A 23,143-nucleotide genomic window follows, 5' to 3' on the forward strand; every position below is an offset into this window, starting at 1 on the left:
CGGCTCATTGTATTAAAACAAAAAAACCACACACTTTTGTGACTATAAAGTGCATGTGTGTGTGGCGAGGCTCATTCACAGTAAACGCTAAATGCACAAGCACACGCGTCTTTATTTCCTCTTTGTTGTTGATGGGCTATAAGTTTCTTGTGGTGCAAAGATAGATGGAAAACATTATGTCACTACCTGGGTGTAGTGTGAGTGTGGGTGTAGATGGGCTGGTCTCTAACCATCGGGCATGACCTTTGACAAAAAATGTTTCAGGTATTCACACAGACTCCGTCTTTAGGATGCAAGCGTATATCATGTAACAAGATTCTCTAGCAATACACTGCTGATTACTTCATCCAATAGCTCTCTGATTTCAAGGAATACCTCTGTCTGTCTGTAATTGCATAATTGTCCACTGGTGCACTTGACATGCTTTAAACTTGGCAGGTGACTTACTGCACGAACCAGTGTGTGCAGTGCCAACTTTGATATTGATCGGATAAGAAATGCAAGAAATATTGATAGAAATGCAACCGGTATATTGCTGTAATCGGCCACCTTTGCCCCCCCCTCTGACACAGCACGTCAACACAGCCAACACTGGAATCATCATCATCAATAGGACTAAAGAAATATTCATTATATTGACCTCTTCACTGTTCTTTTAGGTCACTATAAGTCAATCCTTATGGGTAAAATTGGGCCCGTACAGCCTTATAGGACAAGGTAATCCTTTATTAGTCCCACAATAAACATGTATTTAACATATATGTGTGTACAATAAAGAAAGGTATGATTTAAAAATATTATGATTGAATTCCATGGAACATTTTTCTCCATATTCTGATATCGATGTATTATGTTGAAGTAATGTTGATATTGTCCGAAACTCACTTTAACTCAAAAGGCATGCAAATAATCACATTTGTTTCATTATTGGTGTTTTATAGCAATTGGCATTTATAATGTTTATCAAATGAATCTGAAAATAAAATAAAAAATAAACATGACCTATCTGCAATGAAAGGGTTAAATTAAATGAGTTAAAAATAACTACCAACCAGCCAATAAAGTTTGCTTGGAGTATCTGAAGTTGAAACACCAACAGGAAGTTACGTCAGTATTAAAAATAAACCTTGTAACATGGTAAACATGGTCGAATATTAAGCAAAATATACAAATGTGGTAAAATGAAAGATTCACAGAAGCTTTGATGTATTGCATCTATTTTCGAGGCTGCAAAATCAAATGTCACAAACCAGCTGCCGTAATTTCGCTCTCTCTCTCTCTCACACACACACACACACACACCCGCAGCAGCAGCAGCGGCGGCAGCAGCAATGGCAGCCGGACAGTAAGACACATGTCAGCACAGTCTGTGAGCTGTAAAACTGTTTCGCTGGGGCCGAGTGACGACACAAAGACATAATGTCTCGTCACAGAAATGTTCGAGGTTACAACTACGATGAAGGTACAATGAGCTTTAGTTATCTATGACGACTTCAACGTCACGACGAGGCCTCGAATTAGCTAAGCTACATAGGTAGCCTAGCGGCTAGCGGGTTTAGCTGTTGATTATAGCCCCACCAGCTAATGCTAACTTAGCTGGCAAAATACAATTGCTGTCGTGTCATTTGGCAAGTGTCTCAAGATTGGTGGACAATATAACCAGTACACAAGTTCCGTAGCTAAGCTTTTAGGCTAACGTTATAAAGTTAGAACTTTAGCAAGTTCATACAATGACTTCTGGTTTTCCTTACAAAAGGACAGCTTACATAGCAACTCTCCTATGTTTTGGTAGGAATGTGAGTAGCAACCCATACATTGTAAAGCAAACACTTCAACTTCTCATTAACCTTTTTAACCCACGAAAGAACTTCTTATACAATGATGTAATAGTAAAGAAGAACCTGGCTGTCGTGTTTACTGTGTACTTGGAAAGCTGCTGAAAAGGCAACGTAACATCTGCTGTTATAAAGGGATCTCTTTCTCTCAACTGCAGCTGATTTTGTACATGTTTGTGTCAAACACCCAAAAGAAACGCATGTTAATGCTCTTATATATTTCTCTGTAGACTTCGATGATGATGACATATATGGACACTCTGTGGATGATGACCTCTGCTGTATATCTCCAGCAACAGGTTGGTATCAGTGATTGCATAAGAATTCATGGTGAATGTGATGGAAGATGTACGTTTTCTCTCCCCTGACTTCAGAGTGATATTCTACACTTACTAGCAGCCATAAGGTACACAGAACACACATTAAAGCAGCAGAAGTGGCACCTGCCGTGATCTGCTGCTGTCGGTGCTGTCGGTTTTGACGCCTTGTGTGTTAAAAGAGGGTGTTCTATATACCTTATTTGAGTTTTTGTTGCATTACTATAATTTGTAGTCTTGCTGTTCTCTTCTGGGTGCAGGTATTTTTGCCATGAGAGAACTGAAGTTCACCTGATAGATTCTTCGTGCATCCCACATGTGATTTTTGTGTGTGTGAAAATCCCAGTAGATCAGCACTTTCTGAAATAATCAGACCTTGACATTAATTTCTGGCAGACTGTACACTAACAAACCATACCTTTGAAATCACCTTTCTTCTGATGTCTGGTTCACCATGTCTTAATGCTTAAATTGTATTGTGTTGTTGACATGTGATTTGATGATTAGCTTCTTGCATCAACAAGCAGTTGAATAGATGTACCTAATAAGGAGGCTAGTGATGTAGTTAGATCGACAACCATATGTGTTCACAAAAACAGCCAATATGAATAAACCAGATTGCATTCTTTCTCCCTAAGGTAACAATTGAGTACATTTAATCAGCAATTGAAGTATTTTTTTAAAGTTAATTTCAAATTGTTAAATAGGACTGTTGAGGTCACATGCCTAGTTACATTATTACACTAGCATAACTTATCTGCTAAACCACTTTTGAAAGGTGGCAGAGAATACCCTGATTTTAATGGAAAGAACGTTATGATATTCAAAACAACCACGAATTACATAAATGCACACGTCATATGATTGGATCGATTGTATGTTGTATGCTCCCTCACCCCTTCTTCTCCATCCTTCTCATAGCCCACTTCAGTTTAATTTTTTGATAATCAGGCATTTGGTAGAGTTAACCCCTTAGATCAGGGGTTTAGTTATAGTTTAAGCAGACATCACGTCATGTTTTCGTCAGTAAATAAAGATTTTGTGTTTTGTTCCTTCAGCGAATCAGTTCATCTACTCACGCCAAGAAAGGCATGCACCAAGGGAGGAGCCTTTAGAAGAGGAAGAAGAGTATGGAGAGGAAGATGTTCCCATGTTCCCAGCTGTAAGCTCCAACCTCAATCCTCTTGATCAAGGTAATCTAAACTTCAGACAACAGTATAAGTTAAACATTACAAGGTCTGCCTGTGGTCTATATGATAATTGAGTTTAAAAATGTGGAATTGAAGATTTGATGCTGTTCAATTAGTATTTTTTGTCGTGTTGTGTTTTTCTATATTCTTTTAAATGTTCTTTGTGTAATGTGTCATTTGTTTCCTGATCACAAATACAATATCAACTGTGTATTGTACTTTGTAGCCAAGCTGTATTCGTGTCTGGACCATATGAGGACAGTGCTGGGAGATGCATTTCCAGACGCAGTCCTGAGCCAGGCAGCCATAAGATATGGATTTGATCCACAGAAGGCACTGGATGCAGTCCTGTCCGATGACACTAAAAAAGCCCCAGTTACAGGAAGCACCAATGAGGAGGCAGCTGTGCCGGCAAGACTTGGCCAGGAGACTGCTCCACTACCACAGAGAACCAAAAAAGAGGCCGTGGCTGAGAAAGGTACGCCTGAAGTGGATTTAAAAACAAAATGAATTGTCTTCCATGTCAAAGGTTACTCAGTTGTATACATATTGTATTAAGTTACTGTTTAAAGTTTTAAAATCCAAAATATAAATTAACAAGAGATGTCACAGCTAGTTGGGGCATAAATGTTTTTTTCATGTCATGCGGCTACTGATTTTACTTTATTTACTTTGAAGGCAAAATATTTAATGTATTATACACATATGCATATATAACATATGAGTGTATATATATTACATCATGAGGACATACTTGGAAAACAAATAGGAACTTGTCTATTTGTGTCACCTATTATTTCACAAAGCATTTCAGTACTTACAGAATTTTCTAGTCATAATTTTCCATGGTTAATGATGAGGTAAATTATGGTGTTACAACAAAAGACAACGCAAACACAAGAATTGTTGAAAAACACTGTAAGATAAAGCATGGTCACATCCAGTCCTGTATCATGATATTTTTAACCTTAAACAAAAATGTACCAGTCATTTCTCATTTTACACAAATATGTGTGGGATGACTAATTGAAGTCGTGTAAAAACAGATGTTTAACAAAGTGCCTTCTTTCTGTTTTTTCCCCCCTCATGTTTATGATATGATTCATCTGGCCTCCTGTCTCTTCTCTCCACCTGCAATTGGCTTTTGTAAGGTAAGGAGCCTGCTTGTCTGCTTCTCACACTGACATGACATCCATCACACATAACCCACAGTCCGATCAAGGGAAATGTAGGCAACCACGTGTGCCAGCAAGCGCACCAAACTTGCGCAACCGTTTAGCTCCACATAAGACTGACCTAGTTGCTAGATGCTCTCAAAATCAAAATCAAAATGTGGGTTTAGGTATGAGCAGTCTGGCGCAGCTCATGTCTGAGCATGAGCAGAAGAGTAAGGGGACAGCAACATTTGACTCAAAGCAATGTGTACCCCACTTAGGGGGTCTCACTATAGGAGCTAATTCACCTCCAACTGTTATGTCTAACCCCAGTGGTCTTTCATTGGGAACGCTGGCATCTCTCAATATGACTTCAGCACCTCCCAGCTCTGCTCCTTCCCTCCTTTCAGTCGCACTCGGTAGTCTCGCACTAAACAACCCAAATCCAACAACTTCAAACTCTTCCCTGGCTGCTCCTCCTGGGTTCGGGAGTCTCAGTTCGGTCTTCCAGAGCAATCGGCTCATAGTGGGAGTTGGGAATGGAGGCAAAGCCACAATAGCTGATCCTAAGGTAGGCCCATCACTGGCGGATTTAATCCAGGAGCACTCGAACCACAGAACAACAACCAGTGACTCTTTCTCCACTCCCCTGGATAACATAGTTTCTGTGAAGTGTTCAGAAATGGCTTCACCAGCACAACCTCTCTCACTGTCTGAGCTAGCTTCACAGCACCAAAACAAGAATACACACATTCAGTCTCAACTAAGGAGCACTGGATGCGCTGCAAACACACAGACCTTTTCAAAACCAACCACCTTGATTCCTACATTCCTGGGTGGGTCTGTCTCACTGTCGCAGCTGGCCTTGCAGCATAATTCTCAAAGTTCATTAGCTTCCTCTCAACCCATTGACACCGAATCTCCTGCAAATACACCGAAGCAACCACCTGGTCTCTCTTTTACACACTTTTCTGCAGAACACAAAGGTAAAACCTCAACCACCTCATTTGGGTCACCGTACTCCCTTGCGTCGCTCCTTTCACCAGCAAAACCAGAGAGGGCGGATGTGTTAGCAGAAAGTACTTTAGAAGATGGCATCAAGTGTAAGCTCGACCACAAGTCTTACCACCAAAACTACAGGTCACCTAAGCCGGGCCTGGCTATTGATCTGAGTACACTCATGGCCCAGTTTGACAACGACCTCCTTACGCTGCCCACTCAGTCTCCAGTTTCTTTGGGTTTAGATTCTTCTGTTTTTGCAACACCATCAGTATTTGCAATTACTTTGGCAACTGGGAAACGCAGACATCAGAAGAGGACAGGGACTGTATCGAGAGGAAAAATAAGATGTCAGAAGGCAGGAAGTGGATACCAGGCTTTCCTCTGTAAATTGCAGGACAAACCCAAAGAGCAATTTTCCCCACTTTCACCGCTTGTACCATTCTGCTTTGATACACCTTCGCCTGATGACATTGTCCGTGCAAATCAGCAAAAAGCTTTCACCAGGTAGACTGAAGGTAAAAAATAAGCACTTAATAGAATTTTAAGTAAATTTTAAAGTGGCCTTTGCTCCTGCTGAGCTTAGCTCAAAGATGCATCACTCGGGGTAATTAGTTATCAGTCATGTGTTGTGAAAAAAACCCCATATGGGATCAACAGTATGACTTCTTGAGATACTCCTAAACAATGTTCAAGAAACAGTATTATTACAGCTTTTATTCTTTTGTATGGAGACGATGATACTACTTCAGACTGGTCACTGATGTTTTAGTCAAAGAGGATGATTTAACTCCTCAGAACCACCCTGGCAGCTTGATATTAAACGCAGCTAATGTTAAATGATTTTAAGAAATTTTCAAAAGAAATTTCATCTACTGTAGGTAATATCTTTTTATATTTTAAAATATTAGCCTTATTTTTGTATGCTTAGTTAGCCAGTGGAATTTTAATTTTGTATGACGTTGAAGTAGATCTTCGGCGTGGAAAAGTGACGGAATAATTCTTTCTTTTTTTTTGTAGCACTTGGCTGCATGAACCCTTAAAAGTAGAAAAAAAAGGTTGAATTTTGTTTGCAGGTGCACTGCAGCTACTGGAATATGGATCATTCAACCATTGTGCTGGTTTACTGCTGTGTTTGAGATCATGGGGTTAACTTTTTGGTTTAGAGGACACCTGGAGATTTTCCCATGAGACAGTGACAAAACACGCACACACACACACACACACACACACACACACACACACACACACACACACACACACGTGTACATACAGACAAATAAACTCTTTTTATTGTTGTTTGCCATTGACAAATGAAGTGACTATGAGTAAAAATGTATGCCATCAGTCATGAGCCAAATTATTGACCTTTTCTTGCTCTTACAAGCTTTTAGTTGAACAATGTACAGATGGATTTGAATTATAATGGCTGTGTTTTCACTCTTTGGCACAGGTAAAGTTGTTAATTTTGAAATAAAGTTGACGCAATTTACATATGCTCAGTGTGCGTGTGTCTGGATGTGCATGTGTGTGTGTGATCTTATAGTTCTACTGTTTAAGTAACACTTGTTTTTACACTTTGCAAACTATATGAATAGAATCTTTTCATTTAGAATGAGGTAATACTTTGTCAAGTAATTTAGTACTTGGTGCACTTTATAAGCCAGGACAGGATTTCTGTAATCATCTCACATTTGTAGTGTGTGAGTCATTGGTATTGGTTTGAATGGACAATCTTTCCCCCAAAGAAGTGGTTATAACTTAAAGTTGAACAAAAGCTACTTTAGGACCTAGCAGATAAGATCATGCGCCTTACAGCAACAACTGTAAGATTCCCTGTTGTATATTGTCAAAAACACCCATGTTCTTACTATGGTTGAGGCAGTAGAAGAAAAAAAATGGTGGGATTATTATCTCCTAATTGTTGTTTTGAACACTTGAGTTTGAGTAAGATGTGTGAACACAGTCAGTTACAGAAGGACGGTCTATGTTTGACACCGTGAGTTGACCCTCAGGGTGTCAAACATAGACCGTGGATCCCGAGGGGAATGATGGATAACAAAGGGCAGATGGTGCTAATAATTGCAAGTCAAACATTTGAAGTCAAACAAGTTTCTCAGTGTAGTCCTGGGAGCATTATGAAAGAATTATTGGAGATGCTGTCATCTGTGTTTGCGAATGGAGATAATCTGTTACATAGGGTTAGTCTTGAAATGACCACGTACCCTATTAATAAGTGGTTTTGCCCATACACGGTTGTGTCCTTTTTTTTTTTTTCTCTCTTAAAGCGAGCCACTGTGTGGGTTTGAGCAGGAAGCTGAACTTATGGAGAAAATGTCAAGCGCACGTCGACTCGGCACAGCAGCCTGATCGTCTTACTGTCTGTGTCTCTTTTACACCACCTACGTAGGAAAATCTGATCATGTCTCTCAACTTTCGCAGCTTTGTCAGAAGCTTTGACAGATCAAATCATTTTGTGTTTTCACAGTCTCTGCAAGGCTTTACGTGTTGCACAAACATTGTTTTGTTGTGAAGAGGTGCAGACACTGGGGGGGAAAAACACATTTTACCCACAGAAAGTTGTCTGACAGAAACTAGGTGTAAATGGACATAGAGTTTAAGGCCACAGCAATATGTGTGTTGATACTTTGTTTAGTGTATTTACTGAGCGATGGAGTGGAAAAGGCTTCACAAATAATTGGCAGCAAGTTTCAACATTTCAGAAATCCGGTTCATTTATTATTCTGTGATCTGATGCCAGTAGTGACTTAATTGCACATGATTATCTTATTAATATTCATTTTCAAACTCCACTTGGGCACTCTAGCTTATTTAGGCTTTTAGTATAAATGTTCATATCAGTGTTTGCACAGATTTTCATTTAGTTGTTTTGTTTCATGCTTTACTTTAAGGCAGGGGTCACCAACCTTTTTGAGTCAGAGAGCTACCTTAAGGGTAAAAAATAATATGGAGGGCTACCATATAATATTTTTTTGTTTGTTTACCATTTAAATGATTAATATTATGCATTCAACTGCATACACATTCCTTCCAGTGCTTACTCCTAACGATTACCAGTTTTTATAAACAATATCAAAGATATTTTACTGACAGATCATACGGATACATGCAAGTGAGGTGAAGTGAAGTGAGCCCGCGGGCACTGTATTGGCTGCCCGCGGGCTACCAGGTGCCCGCGGGCACCACGTTGGTGACCCCTGCTTTAAGGTCTGAGTTCCATATGCAGTAGTAGTTTGAACAGGCACCTCACTTTTAAAAAACAGTTTGACATGTTTGATTATTTTGGTGGACGATATATATCCAACCGTTCATGTGCTTTTGCTGAGTGACATACATTGCACTGCAGTTGTGTTTTGAATAATCAGTGTGTCAGTAAACACAACAGAAGGTGAGAGTTCTATGGTAGTTGGTATGACTCGAGATGACTGTTCTGCTGAGTAGGTTGTTGTCAAATGCTGTCAAATGTTGAATGATGGCACTGACAATATCTTTATGTGAATGTGATTCATCTTGAAAGTGGTCAGGTGGGTCCCACTCGAGAGCTTTTCCCTCTCGATTTCTTCATGGTCCTTTTCATTCATGTCTTCTGTTTTCATTCATTCATTCATTCATTCATTCATTCATTCATTCATCATCTGCCACTTTATCCTCTCCTTTAAAAAAAACAACAAAAAAAACCCCAAAACAAAAACAGCATTGAAAGTCCAACGTACCACACGTCATTTTCTGGTAAAATGCTGATTGAACATTGGAGTCAAAACTGCAGTTGCGCTCGGTGGCACACTATTTACTTGTATAAGTAACATACATACAATTAATTTGTGATTCATTTTGGCTGATTTACCTTTTCATATTATTTTTAAATGTGGAAAAAATGTCATAAAAATATTATATTATGTCATTTTTAAGTAGGGGTTTAGGAAACACTGGGTGTGCACTCTGAAGAGTCTTTGTAACAACCAGAAATAACTTGTAATATTTGACTTGACCCAGTTGCAATATTTGAAAGCTTCTCCCCTTAATTTCCCCCACATTAAAAATATGATGATTTGACTAACATAATTATCTTTTGCAGCCTTTAGCGGCCTCAAGTGGTGGGTAGTCTCACAATTCAAATTTTCTAATAATTGTCAAAATTGTAATGGTGATTTTATGGTGCGATGCCTTTTTGGTTTTAAGAAGAAAGAGGTCTTTTTTTCTTTTTTTCTTTCTTAGAAATGTATTTGAAAGAGACACTGAAAGACACTTGTTTGTAATTGTGGGGGCGGGTGGCGGAGGTGCTTATATTTGCATATCCTGGGCGGACTCCTAACTCTGCTCAGTTGAGCCCTCAGGCCATAGTGTACAGATGACTCACTGACACTCAGGCACTGTGAAGGGTCCCCATATGCTGGAGAAATCCTGGATGGAAAGACGCCAACTGTTTACCTGCCAATCTAAATAGAGGAAAGAGATCCTGCTAGGCATACTCAGCCTACCCCCACTATTACTGCATCCCTCAGGCTAGCGCAACAATATCTAGCAAGTCGGTTGTTTGATCAGGCATTATAATGTTTTGACAGACCAACATTTCCTGTAGTTTGAAAAGTTTCTGCTTATTGCCGAAGACCTCAGGGGGGGAGTGTAGTAGGGAACGCCTGTTTGTTTCACCACAGGTTATAGTATAGATGAGCTGAGCCTATTGTCTCATTATAATAATACTATAGATCCATGTTAATGTTAGATTTGAGTAGATTGGAAGCTGTCCTTTTTCACACAGGTGGAAGGGAGGGGAAAGGTCTTTTTTTTCTCTTCCATGTCCTGTCACTGCAGGTCAGAATGCCATCAGATAACACCATAATGAGACAGATCTCATTGATGATGAAGATCTCCAACTGTTTTAAACTGCCTTTCTGCACGAGTCTGTGTGTTCCACTTGTTGATTTCTGTATAGATTAGTTTTTACAACCTCTTTTTTAATGAGAGTCTATTAGATAGAATGCTTGAGAAACAATAAAAGGCCCTTCAGAGTGAGAGAGTGATCCGCCAGGCTTGTGTGTCAGTGTTTCAGAATGACGGGGGACTTTTTTTTTTTCTGTCAAGCACATACAGTCATTCAGAGAGTGCTTGGTTAGAGAAAGTCCATTAATAATTCTGCTGAATGACACAATTTTTCCTTTTGTTTTCCCCCCTGTTTTCCCCCCAGGGTGTTTTTTATGATGAATAAACTGCATGAAGCACACACACACACAAGGATTAGTATAACATAAAATGCAGTCTAACATAGATGTACCACCAGAAATGTGCATTTGTAAACCCTTGAAGCTGCATTGTGTGAATTTAGGTGAATTTTGTTGTTGTTCTGATCTCTTTGGTCTTCATGAACAGACATGATGTAACTGTAATTGTATTCTTTGTCCTTCATCTAAAAGAACAAAAACAGGCTATGTCGAGCACTTATATCAGAGCTGACCGAGGGAGGATTTGTGTATACAGCAGCAGCACCGGGACGGGTGGGAGCGAGGAGTGTTCATCCTGTCAAACTGCTGAACGACTGGGGTTTTTTAAGCAGTAGAATTCTGAACTCCTGAAACTTTTAAGTGGGCGCTTCGTTGTGTTTTCAGTCATACTCTAATCTGTGTGCAGCCTCGCTTTACTAATGCAATGCTGCTGTTGCCTCAGTGTTTCTTAACATAAGAGGTTATCACTCCTTACATACAGTGTGGCAATGATCCTCACGATCCAAGCACCACTATACCGTGAAACACAGTCATGTGGAGCTTGATAGGCTTAATCCCCATTGTGTGAACTCATTTGATAATGTTTTTGGGTGTAAAAAGTACTTTTTTTTTTTAATACTAAAACCATATCAACAATTATGGGTTATTTATATGAATTAAAATCGTTTGTGTGTCATGATGCATGCACAACCCTGCCCTCACTGATGGATTCATTTCGTGAAATGCTGTGTCACCCTCCCCTGATTACGAGGAGACAGCAGGGTAACGGCCAGTTCTGAAATTAACCCTTTGCGAACCAGGATGACACTGCCACACACACACAAGTATGAACAGACACTCTCAAGTGTGCAGTAGGGTCGGCTGTGCAGCCTAGTCTAAATGAATCAGTAAGAGGTTGATATGACTGGTATGGGTGGCTCCATGGGACTGGGATGACGAGGCAGTGACTTCAGCAAGTCTCACTGCTGCAGAGAATGAGACTGAAACTGATTGGATCATATGCAAAAATGTATACTCGCTCACTTATTTAATATGCCAGTAAGTGGCACCTTTAACCAGGAAAGTTGGTGGCACTTTGTCTCCATGTATTTTCTGTCATTACTCTGCAGATGCAGCTGTTGTCACAACAAATGAGCTGGAAAATCTTTTGTTTTTGACTCAATTCTTGCATCACTGTAAAATGACTACATATGCAGCCCTGGTCTCCCTGCGTGGGGAAAAACCCTTCAGTCCTGGGTTTAAGAAGAAGAATGTACATCGAAGCATACAAAGTCTTAAGAATGTATCGGAGGCTGCTGTATGAAAGCCATGATCGCCGCCTTTCTGAGCAAGTTTTGTTCCTCTCTTGTCCTTAGCTAAAAGCAGAGACGCGTCTCAAACTAAACTGGACTCTGAAGTGGTTCCCAAAGTGGCTCGCATGACCATCTCTGGCAAGAAGCAGACCATGGGCTTTGATGTTCCCAGGTACCTAAACACTGTTGATTAAATGTAAAAAAAAAAAGAAAAAAAGTATATACACTGAAAACACGTTTAGCCTTTTGGTAGATTAATTTAAATGAAATGTATCCACAGATTTGGATAAGCTGCTGATCAGTGTTGGTGACATGAGTGGGTGTAGTGTAGATAAGCATCTTCAGTGCTGCTAATGCTTTTGAAAGCTACAGTTATCGGTTGTCAGAGAAGACAAGAGTTAGTGTTTCAGTGTGATTAAACTCGTCCACCTTCTCTCCCTCAGCACAGGGGAGAACGACGTCGTTGCTGCCTCATTTCGCCGTGGTGGCAGTCCAGAAAACGCCACCACCACAACACCGCAGGCCACAGAGGTCGCCTCCAAACGTCCCGAGACCCCGTCTAAAGGGTCAAATGTCGATGAACCCACCTCCACAGTTCCCACTCCAGGCCGCAGTGCTGGAAAGAGCCGGCAGTCGATCAATGTCAAGGCTGAGCTGGAGAAGAGGCAGGGGGGCAAACCTCTGTTGAATTTGGTGGTCATAGGTAAGAAAATCACACCAAAACCATTTGTGAATCACCACATTTGTAAGTTTAATCATTTATTAAGGACTTTAGCACATTTAGAATTACAAAAAGTTTAGTTTCATCCCCACACAAGAGGTTCACCTACTGCATGTGTTGTTGAGAAACCTACATTTGTATTCTGGGGAATTGTCCATGTTAAATACAGTAACTAAATATTTATTATTGTATTTTAACATAATGTGCCTTTTGCTGAAACTATATATAGACGATTTCCTTCATTTTAAAATGTGCAAGAAGTAAAATTTCACCAAGGTTTTACCCTCGTATCCGATTTAGAATAACATCCTGCTTCCTTGAAGTCTAATGTGCTGCCGATCAGTGAATCATGAGTTGGAGTTGAGCTCCAGAACAGTGCAGTTGCTCGATCATACTTTCTCATTCTCTGTTACACCAGAAAAAGTGACTCGGTAGTTTCAGGCGTGCAGATGATTCTCGTTTCTCACAGCCTGTGAAACCTTTCGTTTTTGCCTGTTCTCCCCCCTCCCTCCCTCACCCCCACTTCTTGTTCCCATTTCTGTATGCCTCCCTCCACTTATGCAATTCTGCTTCTTTCCTTCTCCCATCTGTGGCTTCCCTTTGCCATATCTTATATTCGCTCTCTCCCACCTGTCTTATCATGTTTGTCGCAGTCTTCCTGTCTGTGCCAGCCTCTAAGCTCCTTCTCTCTGTCGGTTTCCTGTCCTTTTGCGTCCTTAACTCTTTGGTATCTTTTACTGATATTCCCCTTCTCTGCAGGTCATGTGGATGCAGGTAAAAGCACACTGATGGGCCACCTGCTTTATCTGCTGGGCCATGTCAACAAACGTACCATGCACAAGTATGAGCAGGAGTCCAAGAAGGCGGGAAAAGCCTCCTTCGCCTACGCATGGGTCCTGGATGAAACTGGCGAGGAGAGGGACAGGTAAACATTGGAAATGAAGACAAATAGAAAAATATACATACTTGCATAACATCGTATCCCTCACACTACATTGTGTGCAGGTTGACATGGGCAAGTTATCTCTTTCTGCCGTGTGCTTCATGCTGATAACAAACTCAGAATTGTTTTCTGCAATAGAACAAATGGCTTTCTCAATGGAAGAACCACATCTTGTTAGAATTTGCTTTGCTGTTTAGTCGCGGTATATCTTTTGACGCAGACGATATGTGACTTTTTCGTCCCCCCCCCCTCTCCGCTGTAGTCACTAAAGTGAAACACAAGCGAAATCTACCAGAAACAGAAAGTGACAGGCAGAAAATTCATATACACATATCAGCAAACACGGGAGCGGCAACAGATCGAGACACTTGCGACACCTGAAGACAATTCTCTTGAGCTTTTATTAGATCAACAATTCAAATCCCACCCGAGCGTGTCCCAGACAACACGTTTGCACAAGCGCACTCTGCATTACCGTAATTATGCGATGGTTTGTGCTGTTGGAAAAAAAAAACCTACGGTTTATGAAAGCTGAGAAGTTGCACGTCAAAGCCAACGTGTGGTTATTACGGTAATTTCGTTCGCCCTATTGCAGGAAGATGGCGAATCGATGTCTTTGTCACCAGAGAGGAGAGAGTTGGAAAAAAAGCCTGTACATAGTTTTCATTTGTTGGAGTCTTTTTGGACTCCAACAAATGTAAATTTGCTTTATACTGTTCATTTATCAAATCTAACACTCAAAATCTGGTGTTTGCGTACAACTGCAGTGTTTCTTCATTTTAAATTGTTAATGCAGTATTTTAACATGCAGTAAATTGTAAATACCTGCTAGATATTGAAAGTCATTCTGGAAAAATGGGCAAAAGCATTGACATTTTCTGGCCCTTTTATGTTTAAAATAAGCAACAAAAAAAAGTTCAGAGAGACATTTTGAGGCTGGGGTGTTCTAATAAATAAATAAATAATTTGTTTTCTCCAGAGGTGTAACAATGGATGTGGGCATGACGAAGTTTGAGACGAACTCCAAGGTGGTGACTCTGATGGATGCACCTGGACACAAAGACTTCATCCCCAACATGATCACTGGAGCTGCACAGGTATGCACAGACCTACAGGTCTGACCTAAATCATGATCATATAGAAGATTTATGAGTAATAACTGCACATTTTATTAACTCTGTGTATATATTTTTTTATTATTATTAAATTAATACTTTTTATCCACATGAGAAATTGTACATTTGTAGTGAAAAGGGAATACACAAAACACACACATCTTACGTCATGTCATTTCTGTGAATGAATATACAGTATTAGTTACATTTGTGGATTTATTACCTATGCAGTTTGTAAATGTACCTTGAGGCGATATAAAGTATTTCTGTAACGGCAAACCTTCATCTGATTAAATCCACCCTTCCTTCAGTATACCCTCAGTCTGCCACGCCCGTCTACAACATTTGTGGTTTTGGGTGTTGGTGTCAGAAAGTGTTTTTGACGGTATGGGTGTGTTTTGTCATTTTTTTTGGGGCACACATGTCATTTCCCTACGTACCATATGACTGTGTTCACAGCAAAATTCTTCATGTAAACTTTGAAGACACTTGAGTGTCTTGAAAGGCGCCTTCAAATATAATGCATAGTGAGTCATGTAGTTTCTGTCCTCAGTAAATAATTTTTTTTATCAATTTAAAAAACCATTTTTCCTGATTTCCCTTTCTAATACATTTTGAACATTTAAAGAGCTACAAACAAGTTTATCTCTGTAGATTAGGAGTGTAACAACTGTGACATTTTACATTCCCAATTTAAACAACTCAAAAACCTTTATTTTTATTTTATGCAAAAGACATTTAGGCTTAAGACTTAACCCTTAAATCTTTATACTCTAAACTTTTGCTCTGAATGTCTGCCTTTGTGTCAGAAAAAACAAGTAATATTGAAGTTTAAAAAAAAAAAAAAAATGCAAATGAGATGTACCAACATTGGAATAAACCAATACAATGATTTTTGTGACATCCTGGAAAAAATGTCGTCTGCTTGTTACGGAGGAGCAGACACGTCAGCAAATATGTTGGCTGCAGACAGCAGTTCCTGTCAGAGGCATCAGCACTTCCACAGGAAAAAAGATGATGATATCAGAGACACTTTATCTGATAATTTCCAGAGAAATGCATCCAAGCTAATCTTCTCTAAAAATAGAGTCCCTGAACACACCATCAGCTCATCAGGAGACGCTATTGCATGGGAGAACTACAAAAGCCTACCAAAAATGCAGCAGTTGGGAGTTTTGCAACTAACAATGAATGTTGTTACTCTGCTAAAAGACAAGCAAAAGAGTTTGTGGTCTAAGTTTTTTTTAGATTTAAATCATTAAAAGCATTCGTTTTGATCTTAAATCCAAATGGCCTGCCTGAGTTTGTGAATGATAATGCTGCTCAGAAACTGATGTATGTTTGTCTTAAAGGTCCCATATTATGCAAAATCAACTTTTTAATCATTTAAATCCTTATACTTGGGATTCTGGAGGTCCTATCAGTCGCCAAAATGTGAAAAAAGATGACTCACTCATGTTTTTGTGGTCCTCCTCAGTCTAAGTACAGGAGATGAAACACGCGATGTTGACTTCTGCGCTCACTGGGACGTCACAATGTGCTAAATTCCTGTAATTGTTGTCTCGCGGAGCTCCGCTTTGTCCGTAAAACACGGTATCCGAAAACTGGAAGTCCGCAAAGTCCACAAAAAGTTATATTCTTGGCTCCACAGTGCAGCACAGCGTTCTACACACACTTCCAGCCTCAGAGGATTTATCTGTCCAGTGGATACATGTTGACGGCAATGTGCCTGCTAGAGCCTGCAAATGATCACTTTTCCAAATGCTAACTGCTGTTAGCTCCCAGTATTTTTTTTAATTTTTTTTAAGAGATACTACTAAACAGAGCGTTCTGAACAGGGCTGTTTTGGCAGGGTGATTGAACTGCTGTGGTGCTTCATCCTTATGGTATTTTGACCAAAGCATGTCACAGACATGTTCATTAGGACACCAGGGAACTAGTTTAACTAGAGAAATGGGGTATAATATGTCCACTTTAATCTCTCCTCTTGGTTCTGTCTCCAGGCTGACGTGGCAGTGCTGGTGGTGGATGCCAGCAGAGGCGAATTTGAGGCGGGTTTCGAGGCGGGTGGTCAGACCAGAGAGCACGCTCTGCTGGTGCGTTCGCTGGGCGTCACTCAGCTCGCCGTAGCTGTCAACAAGATGGACCAGGTCAGACCTCTGCTACACTTTTACTGACACGCTTGCATCATTAGTCAGCTGATTATTACTTCAAGTTCTCAGAAACGTCATAAATGCATTAAGTTTTCTTCTAAAAGTAAAATTGTTTTAATGACTCTTGTCATTAATACATTATATTTATTTGAATAAAAGAAAAATCAGCCAGACAGACTGGTCCAAAAAAAAAATGTTGCATCATATATTGGTCATTGTCTGCTCTGATTGCGAAAATCAGCCTCAGCCACAATATACAGCAAATTTGACCCCAATATTTTTTGTTTCCAGCAGAGGCAAACACATTTCTGCATTTTTAACAAATGAGAGCATGAGAGTTTGCCGATTTAGTAATTAAACCAGAACAAATTCCCTGTTCCATTTGAACGCAGGCACATCGTCACCAACACCCCTAAAAGTTTCCGTCTTCCGAAAATGCCCTCATATAAAAAAAACAAAAAACTCTGTTTATATGATTTTATGTTTTTGTTTCCTACAATCACTGGTATGTTGCTGACACATTTCCATTTCAAAGCCTTGCTAAAGGGGAAACTTACTATTTTGGTATTTTTCCTTTTAACATCAGGTGAACTGGCAACAACAGCGTTTCCAAGACATCACCTCCAAACTGGGTCATTTTCTCAAGCAGGCGGGATTCAAGGTGAGCTGGCATCACATCACTCCACATTACCATAAAGATATTTTATATTTTATACTGTGTATATATATATATATATATAAATGAACTGGTGTTAATCTATTTCTGCAGGAGTCTGACGTTTTCTACGTCCCCACCAGTGGCCTGTCAGGAGAAAACCTCGTCACCAGGAGTTCAGTTTCACAGCTCACCTCCTGGTACTCTGGTCCCAGCCTGCTGGAGCAGATCGGTAATGCATGGCACTTTGTCCTGTTTGACATCGAGACTTCTGTGCACTTATCAAATCATTTTCAAATTCTTTATCGGGTTTAGATTGACTTGAGGTTTATATAGTTGTGGGTATTAAAGTGCTCATCATCTGGCCTTTGACCACTGAGACGTCGGTTGTGTTATTCATCCAGTTCCAATGAAAGTGATTCATCACTCTGGTCACCCGGCTTCTCAGAATATTTACTGTCATGTTTTTGTTCCTCTTTCTTTTGTGTGTTATGTTTTCCCTCTCTTTTTTAGATGCCTTCAAAGCCCCTCAGAGATCTGTAGACAAACCCTTCAGACTGTGTGTCTCAGACGTGTTCAAAGGTGAAGTCGCGGATGCGATTTTCCTCACGCACCCTGTTTCATCTCTTCATTTTTAAACTGAAGTGTTTGCTGATGTTGCCGTTTCTCCCTTAGACCAGGGCTCAGGCTTCTGTGTCACGGGGAAAATCGAGGCAGGTTATATTCAGACTGGAGACAAAATACAGGCCATGCCTCCGAATGAAACCTGCACTGTCAAAGGTACGCACTGCTGTGTCTTTGCTGCCATTTCTGGCATTCAGCCGACTCGTACTTCACTTTTAATATTTACATATGGAACGTAATTTCTTACTTTATGTCAATGAGCCATAATTTTGAATTATTCATCATCGAGGTAGAATTGCAAAGGCCTAGTTTTTATGTGTGCATTTGATGGTCATAGGCTGAAAACCACTAGTCTAACTGCATAATCCAGTTCCTGGAACAACACATTTCTGTGCCCCGAAGGGGAAAATGGTGGTAGTATGTTTATTTAATGAGTTGAATCTTTATACCAGGATCATTTAAAGACAAAAGTAAAGTAATTCAAACCTACAAAATGTGTTAAAGAGATTAAATATCCAAAGAGCATTTTAATATTTCCATTGGCACAATAGTGAACTCTGCCTCCCCCCACGCCCCCCCCCCCCCCCCCATGTTCTTTTTAAGAACACCTGCATCTGTGTCAAAGGATGACTCTTCTGTAGGTGGGGTGTGGCACACTGCCACCTTGTGGTAATTTAGTCACTTACACTTTGCACTGCAGGAATTACTCTACACGATGAGGCACTGGACTGGGCTGCAGCAGGAGACCACGTGAGCCTGACGGTCACCGGCATGGACATCATCAAAATCAAGTAAATAAGTGGCAAATACAGTGTATTAGTGCTCTTTAGAAAAGAAAATACATTTTTTTTGACTTGCTTTTGACTATGTTCAGTCTGCAGAAGTATGTCTCTGTGTATAATAGTCGAGATAAAGCAACAGCAGTCATTGTTACACTTACTTAATCTAAACTAGTCCCACTCCTCATGGGATTACAGCACACCTCACCTTCAAAAGACATTGATGTATAAATATTAGAGTTTTTGCTCTTATTTAGCTGTCATGGTGTGATGTGCTCTTTGGATTACACTTAGTTTTAATCTATTTGTTCTATTTCCGGTACTATTTCTTCCTCTGTCCAGCGTGGGCTGCGTGTTCTGCGATCCTAAGGAGCCGATTCGAGCCTGCACTCGATTCAGAGCCCGAATCCTACTCTTCAATATCGAAGTCCCCATCACACAAGGCTTCCCTGTAAGTGCAGGCGGAGGCACTCTCGAGTTTCTTTACTGTAAATTTGTAACATGCTCTCTGTTTTAATGAACATGTTTGTGTTTGTTATGCTTGGTACTTTTTCTGTGTGCGGTCGGTTTAGGTGTTGCTGCATTTCCAGACACTCAGTGAGCCAGCCACCATTAGGAAACTGATTAGCGTTCTGCACAAAAGCAACGGGGAAGTCCTCAAGAAGAAACCAAAGTGAGTAGAGTGGTGGGGGGGGAGGGGTCTCACACACCGGGATCTCCCTTATTGTGTGGTCCTTTTCCAAAAAGTTGACATGCACTTTTAACCCTTTTTTAACACCAAGCGTATCGCAGACGACACATTTGCGTTACTGTAATTACGCAACGATTTTGTGCTATTGGAAAAATTCCAACGGTTTCTGAAAGCAGAAGAAGTTGCACATCACTTTTACTTTGCGCCGTCGCAGGAAGCCGGCGAATTAGTGTCTTTGTCACCAGAGAGGAGAGAGTTGGAAAAACGCCTGTACACAAGTTTCCATTTTTAACACGTAATTGAAGTTATTCTAGAATATTGGACAAAAAATAAGCTTAATAAGCTTAAAATAAGCTTAGGTATTAAAGGGTTATAAACTAGAATACCATTATCTTCAAGTGCTGTTTTATTATTATTAATGTCAATATGTATCACATCCTGTATCATTCTCAATGAAGTAGATTGTTATTGTTCCTGTATCATCTTCAGAACGACAGAGGGAAGCCATTTTTACAGGGAAATGTCAAACCCCTGCATAACACTTATTACAAGAAGTGAACTTAACACTTGATTGTCTTTCCCATTCAGATGTTTAAGTAAAGGTATGAATGCCATTGTGGAGATCCAGACCCAGAGGCCGGTGTCATTAGAACTGTACAAGGACTACAAGGAGCTGGGCCGCTTCATGCTGCGATACGTAGGCTCCACCATTGCTGCAGGGGTCGTCACTGAGGTAAAGAGCAGCTCATGCTAGGACAAAACAATCAAAATATCATCACTATCAAAATAGTTGACAATAAATAAATAAAATCTAAAGCAACTGGCCATAAAAACCCTCCTAATATGTCACAGAGACTCAGGAATAATAACGTACTGAACTCACCAACAACAGTGCAGCCAAAATATTCTATATATTTTGCGGACAATCATGTTTTTTTTTTAAAATCATGTTTTGGCATGTGGCGCCACCTACCGCCATCTCCCAATCATAGCAGTCAGTAGAGTCTCAGCTGCCGAGCAACCACGGGTTGCCAGTTTTGTCTGAGCTACAATGGCGGAGAAAACCTAAAAGACCTTTCTTATTTTGAATTTGAGTGTAGTAGCTGTTTTTTACATATGGCACCCGATTAATTGTTTCAGCTCTGTTTGTCCATGCTTATGTTTTGTGTGTATGTGTTTGTGTGACTGAGAGCAGATAACTTAAAATGTAACGAACTATTTATTAAATGATCTCAGGATTAAGTTTATGGTCTCTGTGATAAACTGGGTACAGATCCAAATGTATTATTTTTCCAGTGTGTGCGTGTTAATTAAATCTTAGTTAGAGTTTGTTATTATTGCTTGAGTGTTTTATCATGAAATGTGAAAGTATGTATTGGTCAACTGGCCTTTCTCCTGAGATATATATCTGCATTGATGTTGATTGATCAGCACGACACACTTGAGCTGAGTAATCTGTCATTTTCCTTTTGTTTCTCTTCACTGCAGATCAAAGAATGAAGATCCGCTCCCATCAACACAGAGCTGCTCAGGCCTAGTTCTGGAGACGACATGCAGCCAGAGACAAAGTGCAATTCCTCAGAGTCGCGTCACTCATGGACTCGGAGCGTCACGTCGATCCATCCATCTCTCCATCCAACACAGCAGCTGCCTCACTGGACTTCTCCTGTCAGCACTAACTGCACCGATACCAACCGCAGCGAGACCAGACGCCTGACATCCGGACATGGCGGCGCTGGTCGGCCGGCTTCCCCCCCAACTTCAAATTTCTTCTCCGTCTGATCCTTAGTTCGTCAGTAAAAGCTTTCCTCTCTCGAATCTCAGTTTGCACGAGCATAATTGTAATGAATTGCTACAATAATTGATTAATCCCTGGAGGAGACTTCCACAGTGAATATTTTCACTGATCTTTTTTGAATGAATTTAATTTCGTCCGATAAATTATGAAAACCTAGCGTAGAAGCTAACAACAATAGGCTAGCCCTGGTATAATGACGACATTTTCTTTCTACTGTATTTAAGAAGAGAAAAGTAGTTTGAGAAAAAAAAAGGGAAATTACAATTTCCACCTCCACCTGTATTAAGAGACATGATTTTTGTTCTTATTAACAAAAGATAATTACTTGAAATGCATCTGAAAAGGAGACTTTCAGAGGGCTTTTTTTTTTTCTTACAAAGACACTGCAGAACTACGGTGGGAGGGTGAAGAAGCTGTATTTCTGTTTTTATCGCTGTGTTTAAACCAGCTGTGCTCGTAAAGATGGCGTGAAGAATCTTGATGCAGAATGAACAACATGACATCAGTAATCTGTGGTTTGAGTTTTGATTTGAACACGTTTGTCCTTTTCTCAACACCTGTGATAATCCCTATGACAGGTTTTAGCCACGTTTGACAGCACGGAGAGGAATTATGGTTTTTCGGCAGTAAAATGTGAATCTGGAAGTAAGTTGGAAGTCAAAAAAGGAACAGTGATTATTTCCCCAATAACAACTGTTCCCAAATAAAACTATTTTAAACAACTCATTTTAATTTAAAAAAAACCAACTCTAATCAACACACCTTTTACTTCCTAAAAGAAACAGCTCCATCATAACTCACCCAAATTCAGTGTTTCTTCAACTAAGAATAAATAACTTTCGCTCACATCCCATGACCTGATGTCACCAGCTCTGTGGTGTTTTACTCAGCTGCGGTAAATAATGGAGAAGTCAGTGATTGCTACTTCACAGATAAGTTTTACCAAATTGCTCTTGGTTTAGACTAACATCAATCAGTAAGACATCAATTGAGCACATCTTTCCCTTTTTACAGTGTCTGGCATTTAGTATTTCTGGATTTTTTTGTCTTCTTTCAATGTCCTTATCCAGTGGTTTTTGACCAGTATCATTCAAATATACGCAAAATGCTATTTTTTTGCTGATGTTGATAGTTGATTAGTGAGGGAAATCCGTATCGGTCAGATGCTGGTGAGAATCACTGTATCGGATAAAAAAAAAACTTAAAATCCGATACAATCCAATATATCGCGTGCTTAGCTATGCACATGGTGTAAAAATCAGAAAAGCACTCGGAGAGCGCAGACCTCCGCCAAGGCAGCTCAGCCCTCCACAAAATAGCGATAGAAACAGTGATCGCATCCTGGGATCACGCCCTGGTCTTTCCCCTGGTCCCATTGCGGACATTTCCTGAGAATGTCATCCAAATCCGTCCATGACTTTTCCAGTTACGTTGCCAACAGACAGACTTTGGCGAATACGTATACTTCCTGGTGGAGGTCAATAAAAATCAGCTTAAGCATTTTAGCTGTGTTGTGTTTGGGCTATTTATTTCTTTTTTTTGGGAGAATTTGTTACAGTCTTTGAAATGACTCTGCACATATGAGCTTCAACGTTCATAAATGGTCTAAAATGGCTTCATCTGACTCATATCGGTAT

At 40.1% G+C, this 23,143-nt stretch overlaps 1 protein-coding gene across 1 annotated transcript; it reads left to right on the top strand.

The window, feature by feature from the left end:
- The first annotated feature begins 1,305 nt into the window (after positions 1–1,305).
- Positions 1,306–22,936, top strand: hbs1l (HBS1-like translational GTPase). The gene is made up of 18 exons (XM_083899176.1): positions 1,306–1,462; positions 2,066–2,134; positions 3,211–3,345; positions 3,569–3,820; positions 12,091–12,199; positions 12,471–12,730; positions 13,508–13,673; positions 14,671–14,788; positions 16,810–16,956; positions 17,546–17,620; positions 17,729–17,846; positions 18,128–18,196; positions 18,290–18,394; positions 18,939–19,029; positions 19,360–19,468; positions 19,590–19,690; positions 20,297–20,441; positions 21,197–22,936. The coding sequence occupies exons 1-18, from the start codon at positions 1,420–1,422 to the stop codon at positions 21,206–21,208; spliced, it is 2,124 nt and encodes a 707-aa protein (XP_083755302.1). The 5' UTR covers positions 1,306–1,419; the 3' UTR covers positions 21,209–22,936.
- The last annotated feature ends 207 nt before the right edge of the window (positions 22,937–23,143 follow it).

Source organism: Microchirus variegatus (assembly GCF_963457635.1).
Source record: "Microchirus variegatus genome assembly, chromosome: 12".
Classification (NCBI taxonomy): Eukaryota; Metazoa; Chordata; class Actinopteri; order Pleuronectiformes; family Soleidae; genus Microchirus; species Microchirus variegatus.

What these genes read in the sequence shown, in the direction of transcription:
- hbs1l (XM_083899176.1), top strand. Translation starts at nt 1,420, where the DNA reads ATGTCTCGTCACAGAAATGTTCGAGGTTACAACTACGATGAAG. An exon ending in ACTGGCGAGGAGAGGGACAG is followed by an intron (nt 13,674 to 14,670) that starts GTAAACATTGGA and finishes TGTTTTCTCCAG; the next exon opens with AGGTGTAACAATGGATGTGG. An exon ending in CAGCCTGCTGGAGCAGATCG is followed by an intron (nt 17,847 to 18,127) that starts GTAATGCATGGC and finishes TCTCTTTTTTAG; the next exon opens with ATGCCTTCAAAGCCCCTCAG.